This window comes from Mandrillus leucophaeus, unplaced genomic scaffold, assembly GCF_000951045.1.
Source record: "Mandrillus leucophaeus isolate KB7577 unplaced genomic scaffold, Mleu.le_1.0 Scaffold284, whole genome shotgun sequence".
Taxonomy (NCBI): Eukaryota; Metazoa; Chordata; class Mammalia; order Primates; family Cercopithecidae; genus Mandrillus; species Mandrillus leucophaeus.
This window is the reverse complement of record NW_012102965.1, coordinates 280,732-303,273: the sequence shown is the minus strand read 5'-3', so window position 1 is coordinate 303,273 and position 22,542 is coordinate 280,732. Positions and strand designations below refer to the sequence as shown.

Below are 22,542 nucleotides of genomic sequence, written 5' to 3'. Positions count from 1 at the left end.
GTTTGTGTAGGTACTCTCTATGATATTCCCTCAATGATGAAATAACCTAACCATGCATTTCTCAGAACTATCCCTTTTATTAAGAGACACATGACTATAAACTGAGGAGAAAGCAGAGGGCCAAACTGTTAACATGGCAAACCCATGTTATTTGATGATGTTTGCTGAACTTTGCATGTATGACAGGCTAAGCAGCAAAGTATATATCATGAATTCTGTTTTTAATATCACTATTAATTGCAGTTCAATAAAACTAATCTTTGAACTTAATAATCTATACATATACTCTATAACTGTGAAGTAGGAATGAAAAATTATTTTCTACCTTTTTAGTTATGTTATAATTTCATTATATATATACACACACATATACATACTTTCATTAGATATAAACTAGATGCATATAAATGTTACCCAAATTGATAAATGCAATCATTTCAACATATTTTTACTTATTTGCATTTTTAATGCCATAATTCCACTTTTACAGATGAGACTACTAAGGTTTAGTGACATTAACTGTTACTTAATTTTTGTAGCAGATAAATAACAAAGCCTCTTTTGAAACAGAGATTTTGGCTTATGTTTCAGTGCTTCTTCCACTGAGGCATAGTTCCTGCATTCAAGGTTTTGGTTTCATTTGTTGTTCACATTTGATTTGGGTACACAAGGAGACTTCTATTGTGGTAGAGATTCGGAGTTCATTCACAGATCATATTTTTTCTACCCCATCATTTTGCATAGGAGGAAAGTGAAGGCCAGTGAGGTAGAGTAATTTGAGAAAGCCACACAGAGATAATGACAGAACTAGAATTCTAGCCCTGCCCTCTTTTAGATGACATCTTGAGATAAAGACATTTTATCTGAAAGATCACAGCTTAATCTCAGGAGACAATCACAAGAATACTTCAGAGTGTATGTGTGTGCGCGCGTGTGTGTGTGTGTGTGTATAAAATGGGTATATATATATATAAAATATATTTTAAAATATATATTATTTTCTCTAGGCATATTAAAAGTACACTTGAGATGTATTTTAACATTTTTAGGATACATTTCTAAACTCATCTTATTAAAGCTCTCAAACCCAAAACAGCCCATGGGTAACCTGGTGTCCCAATGCATTTCCATCAAATGAGAAAAATGTGAGGCCAACAAAAAAGAGATTTCTCAGGAACGTTGTGCTTACCTTCATAAGTCCCACTTTCTAGGAGAGCACCACTTTTCTCCAATTCCATAAAATCTTCAACAGTGATGAAAATATAATCCACTCCAGGGACCTCACCCTCCTTATGTGGCCTTGTGGTGCCTGAAGAAAGAAAAGTAAAAACAGAAGAAAGATGCTAAGGGATTTGTTGTTGAACTTTAGAAATACCACCATGCTTCTGAATATTCAGTGCCACTTGTTTGTACATCCTGCAAGTTGGCAGTTCGCATTTGTCCTCCTGATTGTTTGGCAACAGAAAACAGCAGGGGGTAAAGATGAAAGTAAATGTACAAAGCACTTTTCTTCATCAAGCTTATAAAGAGTTCATTGCCGTGTGATACGGCTGCATATATTTTTCAGTGAAAAATTCAGAACATTGTGCCCTTTTTGAAGAGGTGGTTTGAATATTGAGCCAGCAGTCTGCTACTTCAGGAATTTATATATTTCGCTCCATGAATGAACCTCTATTGTCCTGGAGACTGCTGCGCTGTGACATAAAATACAATGGCAAGTAGCGATCTTAGGAAAATGTCAATTTATCTTTTTATTTTCATAATCTGCTTTCTCTTGGGAGGACTGTTTGTTGGTTTTCATTTGTTAAATTTACACCCAGAACCATTTTTATGTGATTTAAAGGATCACAAACCTTTACTACTACTTAAAATTAAATAATAATTAGAATTGTGTTATAATTAAATTGTACTAGTAATTGTGATGCTGGGAATATAGTATCTAATTTGACAGGAGGAAACTTTCTCTGACTCCATCACATAGGCTCTCCCTTATGTGGCCTTCCTTCTTTCATTACTGCCACTAATTCTGACTGAAGTGACTCCCTACCAAGGGTTACTGCATGGGACCACTGTTCCTGACTCCTCCATCACCCATAGAGGGAATGGAGCTATGAGGGCCAAAGTGGCAGGAGTATCAGCTGCTCAGACTGTAGTTCAGTCCAACTCTCCTGAAGAACACAGCCTTCCAGGAATGCTGTCCAGTTTGTGAGGCAAGAGCAGAAACAGAAACATATTCAAGGCTGCAGGTTTGTTTCCAGGTAATACTTCCTTCCCTGAATATGTCCTAAGCTTCTTCCTTTTTCTATGCCACCTACAGAAGACATTTTCATGGTCAGATTGGAATTTACATAATTCATACATGCAAAGAAGTATGCAGAAATATAGAGGCCAAATATATAAGGTAGTACATTGGCAGGCTTCATATATATAGACTCCCCCATATTGTCTATATGCTAAAAAAGTATTTTAAATCCTTAAATTTTATTTTTGTTCTCTGCATTTGAAATCTTTATCAACTAGGTCATGAAAATAGCCAGTCAGTTCTCCTTTTGGTCTATTAGAATTAAATCTGGACTGCAACTGAGAAGCAGAAGCTAATGTCAGAATGTACAATATGCCAGGAAAATTTGATTTTGGATAAAAATGAATAATTCCTATTGAAAACATTTTTTAAGATTTGAAGTTATTATTTTCTAAAATCAAGTTTTATAACCTGTCTTTGGGGGTTGCAAAACAATTTTTTTCCATAATCATATTTAATGACTTCCCCTGAATTGTTTATTTTGTTTAACTGAGCCACATTTTGCAGTTATTTCCTACTGCTTTTATGCTATAAATACAAACCACCTTCATCTAGTATGCATAATATTGTCAAATTAATGTTTCTATGAGAACCTTAACTTTCGATATTCTAACTTTTATGTGCTTAACCCTTGTGAATTAAAAGTGCATTAATATGGTTTTTGGCAATCAATTTGTTTTTCTGTTTATTTAGAACACACTCCAATCATTAAGAAAAAAAATCACATAACAAAGACTCAATTTTCCTTACTAATTTATCTGCATATTTCAGAAACTACACACTTTAATTAACTGCTTGCAGTATGGTAATGCATTTCTAGCACCATGTGAGCACCAGGATCACATGATTGAGGGCAATTTCCAGGGTTGCTGACTTGTTTGGAGTAACACGGCTGTACCGAATTTTAGTAAACATTTGTCGTTGTGCTCTTCTTGGGAGGCCCATCAGTACTTTCAGTTCACTAAATGGCTTTCCATCTCCATCTTGCACTTCAGACTTCTATGATCGAGTTCTTCCTTCTGTGATAGGCAACATCAGTGAGTATAAACTATTGCTATTGATCCAACTGATGCTGGTTACCTACTTGGACTGAAAGTTCACCTACCTCATTGTGGCTTGAAGTTCTGCTCTAAAATCTCAAATGCTGCCACCTCCATCTTTGACATCAGTCTCTGATCCTTTTTTCCTATTCTATTCTTCTTTCTAATTATGATCTCCAGTCCCTGATCTCTCGTAATTTCCCTCGTGTTCCCCAAATCTGCTTTACTTGCCTCCCTAACTACTAAAGGACTAGGAAAAAACCAGAATCTCTTCTTTCCTTTAGTTCACCTTCACGATTTCACCACTCCTAATTAACCCCCATGTTCACTGTTGGTTATTTCATTATTGACAGCAGTTGCTATAAAAAAACATAAACTTTCTTTGACAAAGTACTCCACAAATTCAGATTACTTAATGTCAGTTTGATCCTCCTGAAGCTTGATAATTCTTTTGTGTGTTTCTTCTTGTCTCTCTCTCTCTTATATTCCCAACATTTTCTAATATTCAGCTGCTTTGACTTTTTGCAGAAGACATGAGCTCATTCTTTCTTGGTAAAGTAAGAGACAATCTGAAACCAAATTTCCTAAAGTTCCCTAATTTTCATTTTTCTTATCTGTATTACTTTAATATTTTTCCTTCAAAATTAAGCCTTTACTGGAATTACCATCCATCTTGCTAAGACAAATTTCTTTTCCTTTGCTTTCTTTTAGAATTACGTATTTTAAATTAAATAAATAAAATATTTTATTTGACAAAGTTACATATACAGATATTTTAAGTTTTCAAACAATTCTATAAGACTTGTTATTTTTAAAAAGCAGACCCTCAGTCCCCAGTACCCCTTTCTTTTTATCCAGAGTCAAACACACTGATTTTAGCTGATTAATTTAACCTTCAAATCTCTAAATACTTTAATATGCCTCTTGATTTTTTACTTTAGTAATTATTTCTTGATTTTAAAGAAAATGAGAATCTAACTCTTTTTTTGTCTACAATTCTAACCCCACTGCACATACCACTTCCTGCTTTCCTTCCATTCTTCTAATGGAACAATCTTGTGTTTACTAGTGTTAAGTGTTTACATTAGTAATTCTATTCCCAGCTGAAACTTGTGGTGTACTGACTTTTTGTGTGCAACTTAAAAAAAATTTTTTTTTCAGATGGAGTCTTGCTCTGTTGCCCAGGCTGAGAATGCAGTGGCAAGATCACGGCTCACTGCAACCTCTGCCTCCAGGGTTCAAGTGATTCTCCCGCCTCAGCCGCTGTAGTAGCTGTGACTATAGGTGTGTGCCACCACACCTGGCTAATTTTTGTAGTTTTAGTAGAGATTGGGTTTCACCATGTTGGCCAGGCTGGTCTCAATCTCCTGACCTTTTGATTCCCCTGCCTTCGCCTCCCAAAGTTCTGTGATTACAGGCATGAGTCACTGCGCCTGGCCGTGTGTAACTTATTGATTACTCTAGACGTAATATGTTTTCATTTCCATTTTCCATTCATTATTCATTAAATAAACTCTCTCCTTGAGAAATAAATCTCCTCTCAAAGTTCACAAATACTTTTTATACTTCTTCAAGTTTATCCTATTGAAGAAATATTTCCAGGAGGCTTCTGACTAGCTCCAATCTGGACTGTCAGCTGCCATCCAGGGATCAGCCTTTACCATCATCCTGGGGAGTCACTTTGCCTCTGTCTTGTGCAGTTTCTCCTCTTCCCTAGACCCCATGTCTATTTTTGTGGTCTACACCCTCATGGTGGCAGAGCACATCTGTCGGAAGCTTCCTATCAAAGGTTGCATGGAAGCTACATTGTCTGAGATTTTGCAAGTCTGAAAATGTCTTTATTCCACCCTCACTAGTGGCAAATCTGACAGCATTTCAGGAAAATGTAATCATGAAAATGTATTTCTTCATCTCGTTCCCCTATTTATGCCACCACCATTCTTCTAGTCATGCTAGTTTGAAACTTTCACCCCAGAGTCACCTACCTTTGAGTCCTCCCTCACTCCTTTATCCCATCTCCAAATATTTGGCAAGCTCTAAGTCCCATAGCTCCACAACATCATCCTTCCCATTTGTACTGTCTCTGACCCCAGCACCGCCCTCCTGGACCAGGTGGTAACTGTGTCACTGGTGTGCCTGCCTCCCTCTTTTAGTTCATCACTGAACTTCCTGATGAGCCCTGGTGAAGCACAAGGCTGATCACATTTCCTCTCTAAAGGCTTGTCTATCCAATCTAAAGTCAAAAGAATGGGTTGAAAAGGGAGAGAGAGAAAAATACTGAGAGTCAAGAAGAATCAAAGAACGCCATAATTCTATTATTTACAATAAAACACAAATCTCATGGTATGCCAGCTTGTGGAGTTTCTTTATATGGGCTTGCCTTGATGGAACGTGTGAGAGGACATAATGTAAGAATTTTCTGCTTATGTAATACCCTCCTTTCTGGCTTGTCATGTGTCATTCTTCTTTCTCTTTAAACTAAAACTTCCACCATTAGAATTACTCTTTGGTTCAGATGAAAAAGAAACTACCTTTAAAATGATATTTTGAAAGTAAGCTGCCTGTGCTTTTTGGGACTCAGCCACTTGTTATCAGTATTACCTTGAGCAAGGTTCTCCACCTCTGTAAACTCTAGTTTTCTTATCTGTAAAATGGGAACAATAGTAGTAGCATCTTCATAGGGCTATTGTGAGGAACAAATGGGATAATTCATATAACATACTTAAGACAATGTCTAGCACATTTTAAATACTCGACAAGGATTATATGTTAAGTACTATTGCCTGAAAGAACAGAAATGACATCATAGATTTTTTTTACTTGCCATAAATATTAACTGAGTACTTACTATGTGCCAAGCACTATTCTAGATGCTTGAGCTATATCTCTGAGTAACACAGACTAAGATTCCTGCTTTCATGGAACTAATATTTTAATAGGGAGAGGCAGATAATAAATACAAAATAAAAGGTTATATAGTATGCTATAAAGGGTTAAATCTTATTAATTGACCATAAATCATATTGTTAGAACCTACGCACAGTTTAGTGGGTCAAATACTGAGATTTCTGTCAGCTTAGACAGTATGGAGAAAAGGGTGGAGGAGAAGAGACTGTAAGAAAAGGACCTGAAGGGGAGCAGAGACCCACAATATTGGTAGGCTGTATACTACCCTGGTGAGTGATAGCTAGGCGGGAGACTGCTGGAAGTCAGCAGGGGATCCAGAAAGAGCCTGATTATATTTTAGAAAGAATTACTACATCCTTAAAGAGAAATTTCACTTATTTCACTTATTGCTTGGATTAGCTTAGGTCATTTGGCTTAACATCTTGGTGCCCGACACAGGTATTTTTGAGCTATCAAAATCATTTTCAAAGGATTGATAAACATGACAGTGCATGTTGGGTTCTAATGACTGGTGTATTTGCACACACAGACACTTACATGTCAACCCTCATTTTTAAAAGAAGAAAATGACGAGGTTGTGGGAAAAGGGAACACTTATACACTGTTATTAGAGTGTAAATTAGTTCAGCCATTGTGGAAAACAGTACGGCAATTCCTCAAAGAACTAAAAACAGAACTACCATTCAACCCAGCAATCCCATTACTGGGTATATACCCAGAGGAATAGAAATCATTATACTGTAAAGACTCCTGCACAAGAATGTTCACTGCAGCACTATTCACAATAACAAAGACATGGAATCAGCCTATGTGTTCTTCAGTGACAGATTGGATAAAGAAACATGGTAGATATACACCATGGATTACGATGCAATCGTAAAACAAACAAGAGCATGTATTTTATGGGAACATGGATGGAGCCGGAGACTATTATCCTTAGCAAACTAACATATGAACAGAAAATCAAATACTCAAATACTGCATGTTCTCACTTATAAGTGGGAGCTAAGTGGTGAGAACGTAGGAACACAAAGTAGGAAACAACAGATACTGAGGTCTACTTGAGGGCAGAAGGTGGGAGGAGGGAGAGGAGCAAAAAAGACAACTATTGGGTACTGGGCTTAATACCTGGGTGAGGAAATAATTTGCACAGCAAACCCTCATGACATGAGTTTACCTATGTCACAAACCTTCACATATATCCCCAGAACCTAAAAGTTTTTTTTTTTTTTTTAAAGTGAAAGAATGATGTGGTGTGATAAAATGGTGTGATAAAAAGATTCTTAGATTAAAAATTGAGGACATCTACATTCCATTTTTGTTTTAATGTTTTACATATGTGATCCTCGATAAAAACATTATTTACTTCTTCATCAATTTTCTTATGCACTGAGGTAAATAATAGATATAAAAAGGCATGATAAAAAGTAAAAGCATAAACACCATGCCAACAATATCTGCATTCCTTTTAAGTAATATTAATAGTGCTACTAAGAATACTACAGTTTCACAAATATCATTGGTGGTATCTTACTTTCGGAATATATTACAATCAAAGCTTTAAATCACTTACCTTCATTCAGGCTAACACTTATAATAAAGAAAAAAATATTATGCCTAAAGATACAAATTGACTTTTTTACTGTTTAGGTATGAAAAAAACATAAGTCAAGATATAAATCCATTTTGTCTGATTACACACTAAGATGTAGTACACAATGGCTTGGCCACTAGTTACAAAGGTCCTTTTATCTTTTGTAGACAGACATGTAAAACAGGTAATGCCTATGGCCTAGGCTACTAGAAGGTTTTTGCCATTTGCTGAGTCATTTGAAAAGTGTGAAAGTGCTCATAAAACCTGATTAGTAGGTCATTTAATTTTACCTGCAGGCATAGCACATACAACAAAAGCCAGAAAGCATGATTTTAGATCTATGTGTCTGGGAAGAAAGGATATTAGTTGGTGTTATGTCAATGGGCAAGACAGTGGCTGAAGAAGGAGAAAGCAATTGGAAATCTATGAACATCTCTTTGGAAAGTAATATGATTCTAAAAATAAGGAAAATATATGTGACATGAAATGAAGTGTTGTACAATGGTAATTTGCAGCTAAAGGTAATTAATATCTAGACTGAGGAAACAATTAAGTTAAATTTCTTGAAGTGGTTACCTTATTTTTATGCTGATATAATTACAGTTGCTTTTGCAACTCAAAAGATGAACAGTTGACAGCAAAGCAAGACTCAACAGTAATAACAAGTAATTATCTACCACTAGAAATAGGGTAGAAGATGTGAAGAATAAAAGAGGGAATATAGATGATTCATCATATAGCTGAAGCTCACCTTCTTTTATTGCTCTTCTGTTTTGGTTGGGGCTTTCCTAAGTGGTGTATAGGAAAGTCCAAAATAAGTTTTATTATCCAAGTTGGGATTTATATATTTTATTCTTATTATTTATACCAGACCACTCCTCCAAAGGAAAAAGAACTGAAAGAGAAAATGCTACTAAGTTGAGGCTTTGTTTCATATTTTATTAATTTCTTAAACCAAACAGCTTATTTATTAATTGCTAAATTAAGTACTGTATGAACAACACCTCCTTCATGAGTTAATGGAAGCACATAGTACTTCTGCTCAAAAGACATGTCTAAACAAAATACATTATCTCCCAAATGGTTAGCTTACTGATACACAGTGAAATCACATGGAGGTAACTTGTCATTTTGTTACCATGGCAACTGGGAGTGCCAATGAAATTTTTTTATTAATCTACTGTTTAAATGAAGGAACATTGCTCTTTTTGTCTTAGGAAGAAAAGGGCATGGCATTTGTGGTAAATATAATTCTAAAGCACATTTCCCCTTAGCTTTCTGCTATTTCCTAGTTTTAGTAAAATACTTTTCTTCAGAAGAGTCACCAGCTTGACAGACAGTATTATTACTTAGATGATGGCTCAGTGCAGTCATCTATCGTGATCTATTCTGATATATTAAAAATTCCATAGTGCTTGCTGCATGGCAGGTACCCAATACATAGTTGCTAAAGAAATAGACTTGGAATTAATTATTAAGTCAATGTATTCTAAGCAGATGGGTCATTGTGTGAGAATGTAAGAAACTGAATTCGGTTCTTATTCATATATTCTCCCTTTCTTCCTGGTGTTTCTCAACTGCAAGCTGGAAAAAATAGATCTTGACAGCTGAGGTGACTTCCTCTGTATTCAGCCTTTGATTAACTCTTAGATTCTTGAAGATACTTAAGTTGGTCAGTTACTCATTAGCAAGTAAGAACACAATCACCATATTTGTGTGTGCTGCCAATAAAAACACACATCCGATAGATTCCTTTGGCCAATGCCTGTAATCAATTTTTACACAACCAGTCTAGGCTTTGGATTTTATTACGTTCATTTTCAATCATATAAAATCCCAAAGTATGGTTTTATGCAAGCATAGAGCTAAAGTAAGCGAAGCAAATAATAGTTTGGGTCATTGAATTGTATGTGATAGACAGGTTATAAAGTAATGTGTGCCTTATAGATTTCCTGTTAACTGATGGGGTGGATTGGATTAAGATAAAAAAATTAAAACCTACCATTGGATGAAATAAATCACTTAAGTATAAAAATTATTAATAGCCTCAATAAAACATTATGTACATTTTATAAAATATTGAAGATCTGACAAATCCATTTGTAAAATATCAGTAGTTACTTTGACTTATTTTCTTAACAGTGTGTTGCTCTAAACCTCAGTAATTGTTTCAAAACTCTCTCTTCTCCTAAGATAGCATGTTGTCAATTTTTGTTTAAAGCAGCACCGGCATACACTAACAATGTTTAGGTACCATCCAAAAACAGGCTTTTAAGAAACCTCTCCTTGAGTATCTTGGATATAAAGGTTCAAAATAGTGCCCCATATGGCATCAATTACTGTTTTAAATTTTAACAGTTTGGATTGAGGCAGCATCAGACCCAAACTTGGTGTTTCTTAAAACACAGGCTGCATCACAACCACGTGGAGGACTTGTTAAAGCACAGATTGCTAGTTCTCACTCCCCAGAGTCTCTGAGTCACCCTGCTTGGGTGGGGCCTGATTATTTGCATTTCTAACAAGTTTTCAGGTGATGCCTCTGACACTGCGGGTCCAGAAACCGTAATTGGAGAACCACTGCTCTAATTTCACTCATATCTCAGGGAACCCAAAATAAAAACACTGTTAAATTTCCTCATCAAATATAACTACAACAACCCATAAAGCATGCGGGTCATGACTTTGGCATTGGCCCTGGAGCCATGTACTGGATTCAGAGAAAACAAGTCATTCTTCATTTTCTAGTGCATAGATGCACAGAGTCATGAGGAATATTTTTCATAGTGAAGTGTTCTTTTTTTTATTATTATTATTATACTTTAAGTTCTAGGATACATGTGCATAACGTGCAGGTTTGTTACATATGTATACTTGTGCCATGTTGCTGTGCTGCACCCATCAACTCATCAGCACCCAACAACTCGTCATTTACATCAGGTATAACTCCCAATGCAATCCCTCCCCCCTCCCCCCTCCCCATGATAGGCCCCGGTGTGTGATGTCCCCCTTCCTGAGTCCAAGAGAAGTTAAATGTATTTGAGAAATAATCGTTACTTATGTGTGCTTATAAATACCTTTATTATTTGAAGTAATATAAATTATTTTGGTTCTATCTGTGCAACAGTATGGCCGATATTGGGAAAAACATAGAAGCTTGAATCTAGCTCACCAGCAGTGATATATGATAATATGTTAAGAAAAAACAAGCATCTAATGTCGAAGATTTCTCACATGAAGAAAAACTATAGTGGATGTCAAAAATAGAAGACAAATGAAAAATCTGTAGATCTACAAAAAGTAAGAAATAATAGCATCGCATTATTTTCATATACCAAGCTATCTGATTTGCTAAATGTTAAAATTACAGCTTGTTTACAACTATACTTATCAAATGAAATCAGGTGATAGGTAACATGTACTTTGGAATTAGTACTCATAAAGCTCCCTGTTAGAACAAATTATTTAGGCCACCATATCGTTTTATTAATTCCATGGTTTTCTTTGCACAATTAAGTCCCTGGTGTAAACACTAGAGTAAATGAGGGGTAGATGTGAGAAATATCATTTAAAACTTGAACTCACTCAGGTATGGTGCCTCACATCTGTAATCCCAGCACTTTGGGAGGCTAAGGAGTTTGAGACCAGCCTGGGCTACATATGGAGATCTCATCTCTACAAAAAATTTAAAAATAAGTTCGGTGTAGTGGCACACATCTTTAGTCCCAGCTACTTGGGAGGTTGAGGTAGGAGGATTGATTACTTGAACTCAGGAGGTCAAGGCTGCAGTGACTCAAGATCATGCCACTGCACTCAGCCTGGGTGACAGAGCAAGATCCTGTTTCAAGTAAAAAATAAAAAGAAAAGAAAAGAAAAATAAAGCTGAGCTCATCACCTGAACTAAAAAACCTGTCATACTGAGCAAGAAAGAAAGGCAATGTTTGGGGCGATCACTTTTGAAGTTGATGTATATGCAATGTATTTTCAATTTTCAGGCTTCTACACTAAATGACCAGATTTAATAACAAACAGTACCAAGATTCCTTGACCACTGACATACCAGCACTCTACACTGAAGACAAACTAGCCAAAGTGAACAATTTCATTTATTCATTCATTTGAATCATCACTACACTGGCGACAAAAGATTTGTACCCTAAATCTTATCCATTCCTTCACACCAAAATCCATCTCCTCTACCCCGCAGATTGCCAAAGAAACTTTGGTTGCATAAATTGCTTTCTTCATATTTCCATCTTTACCTCACTTGCATTCACAGTGCAGAATAATTCACTACTTGGATTCAGAGACATAAACAGATAAAATGACTCGCCCCAATAAAATCAGATTCCTTGATAGCTATAGTCTAGCCTTTTGATCCATTCTCACAATATATAGATATAACGTACCTAACTAACTCCAGGAGAGATGAACACTGCATTCTCACCAATAAAGTAGGGCAGCCAACCATAATTACAAGATTCTTGACTTGACTATTAATTTCCTGAATTTTTTAAGAGACTGGAAGAAGACAAATGACCCTTTTGTTACCAATTAATTTATTTTTGAACTTTTGATTTTAATTCTTCAATATTTAATTTAGACATGTTCTATATTTGGCATTCTATAGAATTAATAAAAGGAGGTTTTTGATTCCCTAATTTATTATTTAGCAGATGTTTCAAGATTACATATTGAACTAAAGGAAAAGAAAGATCAGTGGCTTTTTATAGAAACAATATGTATTTAGTTTGAAGCTTTTATACTCTCCTCATGTAAAATTAATCTGGGCCAGAACTAGATGGCGTAGATACCACCAGTCCTCTGAGCAGTGCAGAGACACTACTCAGTGACCTTCATTGCATGGAAGGTTTAGTGGATCATAACTTTATCATTTTATCACTATTAGAATCTTGCAATGACATTAACTTTTAGTATCACCATATGTCCCCATGGCATCTATATTCTGAAATGCTCAAGGTAGATAGTAGAACACAGAGTCTACAGAGTATCAGAAAATCCAGACGAAGGAAAGAGGGCAGTTAACTATCCAGGGATTTCAAAATATTGAAATGCTTTTCAGATTATATGGCATAAATCACATGTCTGATCAACTTTTTTTTTTTTAATTGAGGCTCTCAAGTACACACACACATCAAATTATCATGGAGGGAAGAAACAACGAAGAGGAGGAGGGAAACATTAATGAGCACCCACTAGGAGCTCGTGATGAGGTGCTTTTATTCTTGCTTAAAATCTTGAGTTAAAGAATGCCCTGTGCATCTGATTTATCTTATGTTCATGATACTAGCTATTATATTAGTTGATATTTTATCACACTAAATCTTACTATATAGTTGATGAAAAACAGAACAAAAATTCACAACTCAGCTTCTCTACTTTAAAAAAATTATAGAATTTGGAATATTATAGCAGAAATATACTCAGCTATAGCCGACAGTCCCTTGATTCCAAAACCCACATCTGTGAGCATTCATGTGTAGAAAACATCTGCTCATATTGTACAGAACAGGCAATTCTCCCCATTCAGGCCAGTGTGACTGTGGGCCAGCCACTAAATGTTGAGTGGCATGGCCTGGCCCCCCCTCAGGAAACTTAGGGAAAAAGAGAAAAGTGACTTGTTCAAATCAAACAATGAGCATTCTGATAAAAAAGAAAACATAAGTATCCAGATTTTCAGCCTGTAGATAACTGCATGCCTCTGAAGGGATAAAAAAGCAAGGGGGCGGGGGTCGGGGGGAGGTGCGGACAGAATACGATTTCCGCCTTTTTTGAAACTTTAGTCTTTGACACACAACCAGCAGCCCCATGGCCTAGATCCACACGGTCTTTTAGGCATGAAATGCAGCAGGACTCAGTTTCTATCCAATTGTCATAATCCCCAGAACACTGTGGTTTTAATCTTAAACCACTGTATTTCCCTCCTGATTGGGGAGCAAATTAAAAGTGATACAAGATAAAGGAATGTGTATTGTGAACTGTCAAATAATCATTTGAGACCCCTGCTGGAAATTTTTACATAAACCTATCAGAAGAAAACTATCCTGTAACAACAACAACAAAAAAAGCAAAACACTTGGCTCTATAGACTCTCAAATCACTATTCCTGAGAAATGCAATTATTATCAGAGATTAAGGAAAGTTTTAGGAATTAAAAATATAAAAGAAAATTGTAAGGAAATTTAAAAAGAGCTAATTAAGGTACTTCTGGCATAATAGATATTGAGTTAATAGTGAGTTATCAAAATAAATACTGAATTCTTCAGAGAAAATGTTTATAATTTTAGATAAATCTTTACCTCCTTTAGAGAGAGTATGAAAACACACTTACTTGCCAGGACTAATTGAGACATAACACAAAACAAAGAGGTGAATACCAGTAGCATCAGCCCAGCAGCTGACTCAGCATCCTGCCCCTCAAGGGGAAGAAGTGGTTGGAGAGTTTATACCTGGTAGGGTGATGGTGCTCTGACTTTCAGACCCAAAGTATTAAGTATTGCTGCCTAAAAGAAGGGGTAGAGCATCTGGTATGTGAGAAAACTAGAAAGGCTGAGGCTGGCCAAACTAGGCTATGGGGCATTACTGAATCCATGTTAGAATGAAAAATGTGCATGATATAGTTTGGCTGTGTCCCCACCCAAATCTCATCTTGAATTGTCATTGCCATAATCCCTACATGTCATGGGGGATGAGATAATTCAATTACAAGGGCAGTTTTCCCTATCCTGTTCTTGTGATGATGAGTTCTCATGAGATCCGATGGTTTTATAAGATTCTTCCCCCTTTGCTGGGTGCTCATTATTCTCCTTACTGCCACCATGTGAAGAAGGACATGTTTGCTTCCCCTTCTGCTATGATTGTAAGTTTCCTGAGGCCTTCCCTAGCCCTGCAGAACTGTGAGTCGATTCAACCTCTTTTCTTAATAAATTATACAGTCTCAGGTATGTCCTTATAGTAGTGTGAGAATGGACTAATACAGTGCATGTATTTAACCTCCTGGAAAAAGGTTAAATAGCTATTTATCTCCCCATTTAGATCCAAGCTATTCCTTTGGGTTAGAGTTCAGCAAATTTCTAAAAGGGCTAGACAGTAAGTATTCTAGACTTTGCTGGCCATACTGTCTCTGTAATAACTACTGTTATTAGAGATACAAGTGGACACATAATACATACACAAATGAACACAGCTGTGTTCCAATGAAACTGCATTTATGAGGTGGTGGACTGATTTGACCCGTAAGAAGTCGTTTGCTCACCCCATATTAGGTTTTCGATCCTTTGTGTCTTCATGATCTTATCTCCTAGATTTGTACTTGTAAATCAACAAGATGCAACTTCAGTGCCAGCATTTGAGTGCACTACCTCAAGAGAGAAAAATACGACCATTTCTGTGGGTGTGGCCAGTATTAAGTGTAACATTTCATGTGTCTATTGTTTTTGAAAACTTCTTCAAAACAACCAGGTAGCTTCCTAATACACAGAAAAAAATTGGGGAAAATATCCGTAGAAGGATTATAGATATTTGTTCTCTCAAAAAGCCAGAGAGGACTGTTCTTATGCAATCTTTGAAATAATATGAACAAGAAATTGCCAGGGGAAATATGTGTTTTGTGATGCTAGATCAAGAGTGGAAACACATCTGTTCCTATGAGTGAAGGAGCTTCTCCTTCAGTATTTACTGAAGGCATTGCATCTTTTAGTGGTAAATAACAGTATCTTGTTGACCATGCTTCCATTTTAGAGTATAATTTATTAGCAGACCTTCTGTGGGCTAAGGAATTTATCAGACATTTCATACAGGGAAGAAACATGGAGCCTCTAAGTGCTCCTGAATATTACATACAAATTTTATGCTGTTGTATCTGTAATATCCCATGTGTATGCTACATGTTCACCATGGAAATCAAGTTACTTATCACTTATTGGATAAAGTGGTATTCACAGTAATATTTTATATTTGATAGAAAGTTTGTCATTACCTGACATAAAGATGAACAGTTACATGATAAAGTTGTATATGAACAATATACATATACATATAAGCTTTAAGTTTAGGACCATGGTTCAGTAAAATTACCGTAGCATATGGAAATAAGGCAAAGAACAAGAATTATCTTAGGTTAAGTGTTCCAAGATATTTGATTCTGTGTTGCATTACAGCAAAATATTTAAAATTGGTTCAGCAGGAGAGAGCCCTCTAGCAAAGCTATCTGCTAATTTTTAATATATTCGGTCATCACTTAGGAGCCTTCAGTTTTTTCTTTCACACATTTATCATTTGTCCAAACATATATGAAATGTTTCAGAATGAATATCAATCTAGTAGGAAAGGGAGAAAGACATGACTGATTAATATGGCAAAGTAAGGAATTATATGAGAATTTTTTTATGTATACAATATTCACAAGCACTAATACTTATTGAGCTCTGACCTTACATGAAGCATTGTACTCTGCTTTTTGCATGCATTATCTCTTTCATTTTTCCTAGCAACTTGATATGGTAGGTGGCATTTTACTCTTTTTATACCTTAAGTAACTTGCCCGAGTGGCAGCACTAGGATTGAAACCTGGGCAGTCTGGCAGTACAGGCCAGGCTTCTAGGCAATGGCACACTTCACCATCATCTACAAAATGTTCTAAAAAAATTTTGTTGCGGGAGATAGTTGAGAGCAGCAGGTGGGAGTGTGGGTGTGCCTTGTGAATGGGATATGGGCAACCAGCACTCAGCATTCAGATAGAGTGTTCTGCCAGGAAAGAATAATAAAACTGGGAATCAAATATCCTATGGCTATCCCAATTACTCTGATTTGGTCATTACACATTGTATACACGTACCCAAATAACATAAGTACCTCTTAAATACATGCAACTATTACGAATCAGTTTGAAAAATATATGGAGAAGCAGAGGGAAGTAAGATATTCTCTAAACTGTTGCCAAGTTAGAGTAAGGATATTCAGAAAGATAACTAAGAAATGCCAAGAAAGTAGCTGGGGTGCACCAAGGATTGATATCTTTGGAAAGAAATGTCCAAACTTGTTGAATTAGGAAGCTACAAACATTTAAAAAGAAATACGAGTGCTCCGAGCAGATGAAAAAGTAGTAATTTTCTAAAAATAAAGAAATGATAAAATACTAAGAATTAGGTAAAGCTCTAGTTTGCCAAGTCATGTGTCCCTTTTACAAGTCACATGATAGAAATGACTTGCAGCAATTTCAACAAATATATATTTGATGCCTATTATGGCTGATAGACAAAAGTGAAATAAAATGTATTTCATCATCCTGGAGGACTCAAGTTATTAAGATACAGACAAATGCAGCCACCTGCATAACAATTATTTTGAGACAGTTCTGAAAATGGTAAATATAAAATATATAACTTAATCCCTTTGAAAGGTAAGAGATGGTTTAAAGCAAAAGTAATAACAATATAGTGAATTAAAATATATGATCACAATGGCACAAGGGGTGGGGGATGGGAATGGTGGCATACTATTGTAAGATTCTTACACTGTATATGAAGTGATGTATCATTTGATGGCTGACTGGGATAAGTTAAAGATGTATAATATAAAGCCTACAGCAACATCTACACACACCCATACACACACACTATTGAAAAACAGATCATCTGTTTAAAAGAGCAAAATGCAACTATATGCTGCCTACAAAAAACATCATTTAAATACAATAACGCAAGAAAGTTAGAAGTAAAAGAATTGAAAAAGCTATGCTATGCAATGGTCAAATGAAATTTAGAATAACATCAGAAAAAGTAGATTTTAGAGCAAAGAACACTAACAGTGATAAAGAAATTCATTTCAAAATAATAAAGGAGTCAATTCCTTAACTGGACAAAAAATCCTAAATTTTATGTATTTAATTAGAGATTCTAATTACATGAAGCAAATACATGGAGCTATAAAGAAAAAAACTGATAATTCCACAATGATACTGAGATATTTCAACACTCCTCTTTTAATAATTGATAAAACAAGTACACAGAAAACCAGTAAAATTATAGACCTGAACCACACTGTCTACCAAATTAACCTAATTGACATTTATAGAACACTTAACAATATACATTATTTTTAATTGCACATGAAAAATGTATAAAGATAGACCATATTCTCGGCAATAAAACAAGTTTCAATGCCTTTATACAAGACACATCATAAAATGATGTTTTCTGACCACAATAAAACTAAATGAGAAACCAATAACAGAAATAGATCTGGAAAAGCCTTAGATATTTGGAAACTAACACACTTTCAAATAGCTCATGTGTCAAGGAAGAAATAAAAAGGTAATTAGAAATCATTTTGAACTAACTAAAAACACAATATATCAAAATTAGTGGGATGTTACTAAAGCAGGAATTCAAGAGAAATGTTTAACTCCAAATACTTATGTTAGAAACACAGAAAGGTCTCAAATCAATGACCTCGGCAACTGGCAAAAGGAGAGCATATTAAACTCGAATTAAGAAGAAAGAGAACAATAAAAATCATAGTAGAAATTTTTTAAACAAACAGAAAAAATAAAATCAATAGCTGGCTAAGAGAAAAATCAATAAAATTGATAAACCTCCAAGCTAGACTGATCTCAGAAAGAAGAGGGAATATACTAATTATCAGTTTTTGCAATGAAAGATGTAAGTTCATTATAGGTTTGATGGATATTAAAAGGATATTAATGGTATATTATAAATTTATGCCAATATATTTGTCAACTTAGATGAAATGAACAAAATTTTTGAAAGATACAACTAAAGCATGTTTAATATGTATAATGTCCAGGCTCTCTGTGGACAGTAGAGAGCCTGTATACATACGTGTGTGTGTGTGTGTGTGTCAGTGTGTGTCTACCTGATATTTTAGTTAAAAACTATCACTTACAGGAAACTCCAGAGCCAGATAGCTTCGCTGGTGAATTCCACCACATATTTAAGAAAGAAATAATGCTAATTCTGTACAAATTTTTTCAGAAAACTGAAAAAGAAGCAAAAACATCTAATTCCTTCTACAAGGCCAGTATTACCATGATATCACAAAACCAAACATTAAAATAAAAGAAAAGAAAATTACAGGATAATATTCCTCATGAACATAATATAAAAAACTAATAAAATTTTAGCAAATTGAATGTAACAATATGTAAAAAGGAGAATACACCATGAACACATAGAGCTTTTACAAGGTATGCAAAGTTGATTTACTATTCAAAAATCAATCAATATAATTCACCATATCAACAAACTAGAGAAGAAAACCCAGTTATTTTATGGATATAGACAGAAAATTTGACAAAATCCAACATCTACTCTTAATAAAAACTCTTAGTTAACTATGTTGCAGATATGTGTGCGTGTGTGTGTGTGTGTACATATATACCATTTATGTGACTTTTTAAGTGTGTCCAAGTTGTTTATAGACACAAGCACAAATCAGCTAAAACTTTTTTTTTTTTTTTTTTCCGAGACACAGTCTTGCTCTGTTGCCCAGACTGGAGTGCAGTGGCATGATCTTGGCTCACTACAACCTCCGCCTACCAGGCTCAAGCAATTCTCGTGCCTCGGCCACCCAAGTAGCTGAGACCACAGGTGTGCACCACCATGCCTGGCTAATTTTTCTATTTTTAGTAGAGATGGTGTTTGGCCATGTTGGCCAGGCTGGTCTGGAACTCCTGCCTTGGCCTCCCAAAGTGCTGGGATTACAGGCGTGAGTCACTGCACCTGGTCCAGCAAAACTATTTTTAAAATGCATGCAAAGATGAACACCAAACCAAGTAAAGTGGTTATTGCTGGAGGATGAAAGAGGAAACTAGGGTCAAGGAGGGAATTTGAAGAAGGGTATAATGGAGGAGATTCAATTGTATCCGCAGTATTTTATTAAAAGTGAAAAGATCTGGGCAAAGATAGAAAAATATTAAAATTTATTAAATCTTAGTGGAATACACTCAGTTGTTGTATTATTCTCTGTTTCTCGAGTCTTTAATATGGTTGAATATTAGGCAATCATTAAAATAACATTTATAATCATATAAGTGTGGAAATGTTTATGATGAGTCATGCTGCTTTAAAGCAAGAAAAAATTGTATTTAGGAATACAGGAATTTTTTAAGTGCATATATGTATGTGTATAATATCCTACTATGTAAATTCAGCATGTTTTCTCTCCTACCAATGAAACATTAGTAACTTTTATATTGTTTTCAAATTTTCACTATTAAATACAATGCTGCAATGAATGTTCTTACATATAATTCCTTTGCACATATTTTTCTACAAAATATACTTAGGAATATAATCACTATGCTGTCAATATTTGGCCTTCATAAAGCTATAGGACAATATAATGGAAGATCCCATGTCATGTGCAAAGAAAGATTGTTGAACTTAGCTTTTTCTCTTTGCCTGCATCAAGCAGCCAACTGCTACTTGAATGAAAATTTGACAGTTTATGATGACAAATCTCAAACCATCCTTTAGCACTGACCAACAATCACACAGCATCACCTCACTTCATCTCTCTCTACATTCTTTTCAAAAGTATTGCTGTTCCTTCAAATCTCCCTTTTCTTAGAATCTTACACTGTTGGTTATTCACTGTCTCCTTTGTATGTTCAACCCATTCTTATGATTAGACACAGTTGAGATACAGGCTATGTAAATATAAATTACTATAACCTCCTTGGTGGGTGGGTGACAATAATTAAATATCAACACATAAAATGCATAAACATACATAAACATATTGACCAAACAATTCTATTTCTAGGAATTTATCATAAAAATATTCTGTCATGCTAAAACACCAAAAGCAATGGCAACGAAAGCCAAAATAGGCGAATGGGATCTAATTAACTAAATAGCTTCAGCACAGCAAAAGAAACTATCAGAGTGAATAGGCGACCTACAGAATGGGACAAAATTTTTGCAATCTAACCATCTAATAAAGGGCTAATATCCAGAATCTACAAATAACTTCAACAAATTTACAAGAAAAAAACAAACAACCCCATCAAAAAGTGGGCAAAGGATATGAACAGACACTTCTCAAAAGAAGACTTTTATGCAGTCAACAGACATGAAAAAATGCTCATCACAGGTTATCAGAGAAATGGAAATCAAAACCACAATGAGATACCATCTCACACTAGTTAGAATGGCTATCATGAAGAAGTCAGGAAACAACAGATGCTGGAGAGGATGTGGAGAAACAGGGACGCTTTTACACTGTTGGTGGGAGTGTAAATTAGTTCAACCATCATGGAAGACAGTGTGGTGATTCCTCAAAGATCTAGAACTAGAAATACTATTTCATCCAGCCATCCCATTACTGGATATATACCCAAAGGATTATAAACCATGCTACTATAAACACACATGCACATGTATGTTAATTGTGGCACTATTCACAATAGCAAAGACTTGGAACCAACCCAAATGTCCATCAATAACAGACTGGATAAAGAAAATGTGGCACATATACACCATGTAATACTATGCAGGCATAAAAAAGGATGAGTTCATGTCCTTTGCAGGGACATGGTTAAAGCTGGAAACCGTCATTCTTAGCAAAATATCACAAGGACAGAAAACCAAACACCACATGGTCTCACTCATAAGTGGAAGTTGAACAATGAGAACACATGGACACAGGGAGGGGAACATCACACACCAGGGCCAGTTGCGGGGTGGGGGGCTGGTGGAGGGATTAGCATTAGGAGAAATACCTAATGTAAATGACGAGTTGATGTGTGCAGCAAACCGACATGGCACATGTATACCTATGTAACAAACCTGCAAGTTGTGCACATGTACCCTAGAATTTAAAGTATAATAGTAAAAAAATTACATTACAAAATTTCCAAAAATAAAGCAAGCTAAATGCAGAAAAACAGCACAATAAATAACAATTCAAAGTCAAAAAAAATATTCTGTCATGGTTCCCAACATACACATGGAAGGATGTTCACTGGCTCATCCTTGTAACAGGGAAAAACTGAAAAATAAAACAATTTCTTCCCTACTACCTCCAATCAAAAATGCTCAGTACATTGCAGTAATAGGAAGAAGCCGCCATATATCCAGGCTTACACTGCTATGACTATTTTTGTTAGCCTTGCTTCCAAAGATACAACAGCTGAAACCTGAAATATTGTTGATCCTTATGATTTTCTTTCACCATCTTATTCAACACTTTTTTCTTCACTTGTCTTTTATTTATTTTAGCATCATCTAGCATATGTGCTCTCAACTTTGGCTACACATTAGAAACATCTGGGAAGATTTTAAAATTAGCAGGTCCACCTCGGATGAATTAAATCAGAATTTGGGGGTTAGTACCCAAGAGGTGCTTTTTCAGAATGCTTGTCAAGTGATTTTAATGTCTACCAGGGTGGAGGACCACTGGTCTTGGAATATAATCAACACTGTGTTTTACATTGCAAAGATAAATTCTTTAATCGGCTTCCAATTAATTCCTATCTATTCTGAAAGTTGAGAAGATGGTAAAATTTATTTTGGTTCCAGGAATCCTGCTGCTTGCCTCTTCCCATCTGCTCTATAGTTTTAAGTCTGCTGATGTCAATCTAAGATATTTTGCTATAGAAACTTGTTACATTGCAGGTCTACAACAATTTTCACCCTGAGTGACCAATCTCATGGCTT

At 35.5% G+C, this 22,542-nt stretch overlaps 1 protein-coding gene across 1 annotated transcript in view; it reads right to left on the bottom strand.

Annotated features, from left to right (window-relative positions):
• MAGI2 (membrane associated guanylate kinase, WW and PDZ domain containing 2) overlaps window positions 1–22,542 on the bottom strand; it is a 765,625-nt gene that overhangs the window by 616,929 nt on the left and 126,154 nt on the right. The window contains exon 2 of the mRNA XM_011985485.1: window positions 1,190–1,309. Coding sequence (XP_011840875.1) covers window positions 1,190–1,238 — 49 coding nt within the window. The 5' untranslated portion in view covers window positions 1,239–1,309. The remainder of the gene's footprint in view (window positions 1–1,189; window positions 1,310–22,542) is intronic.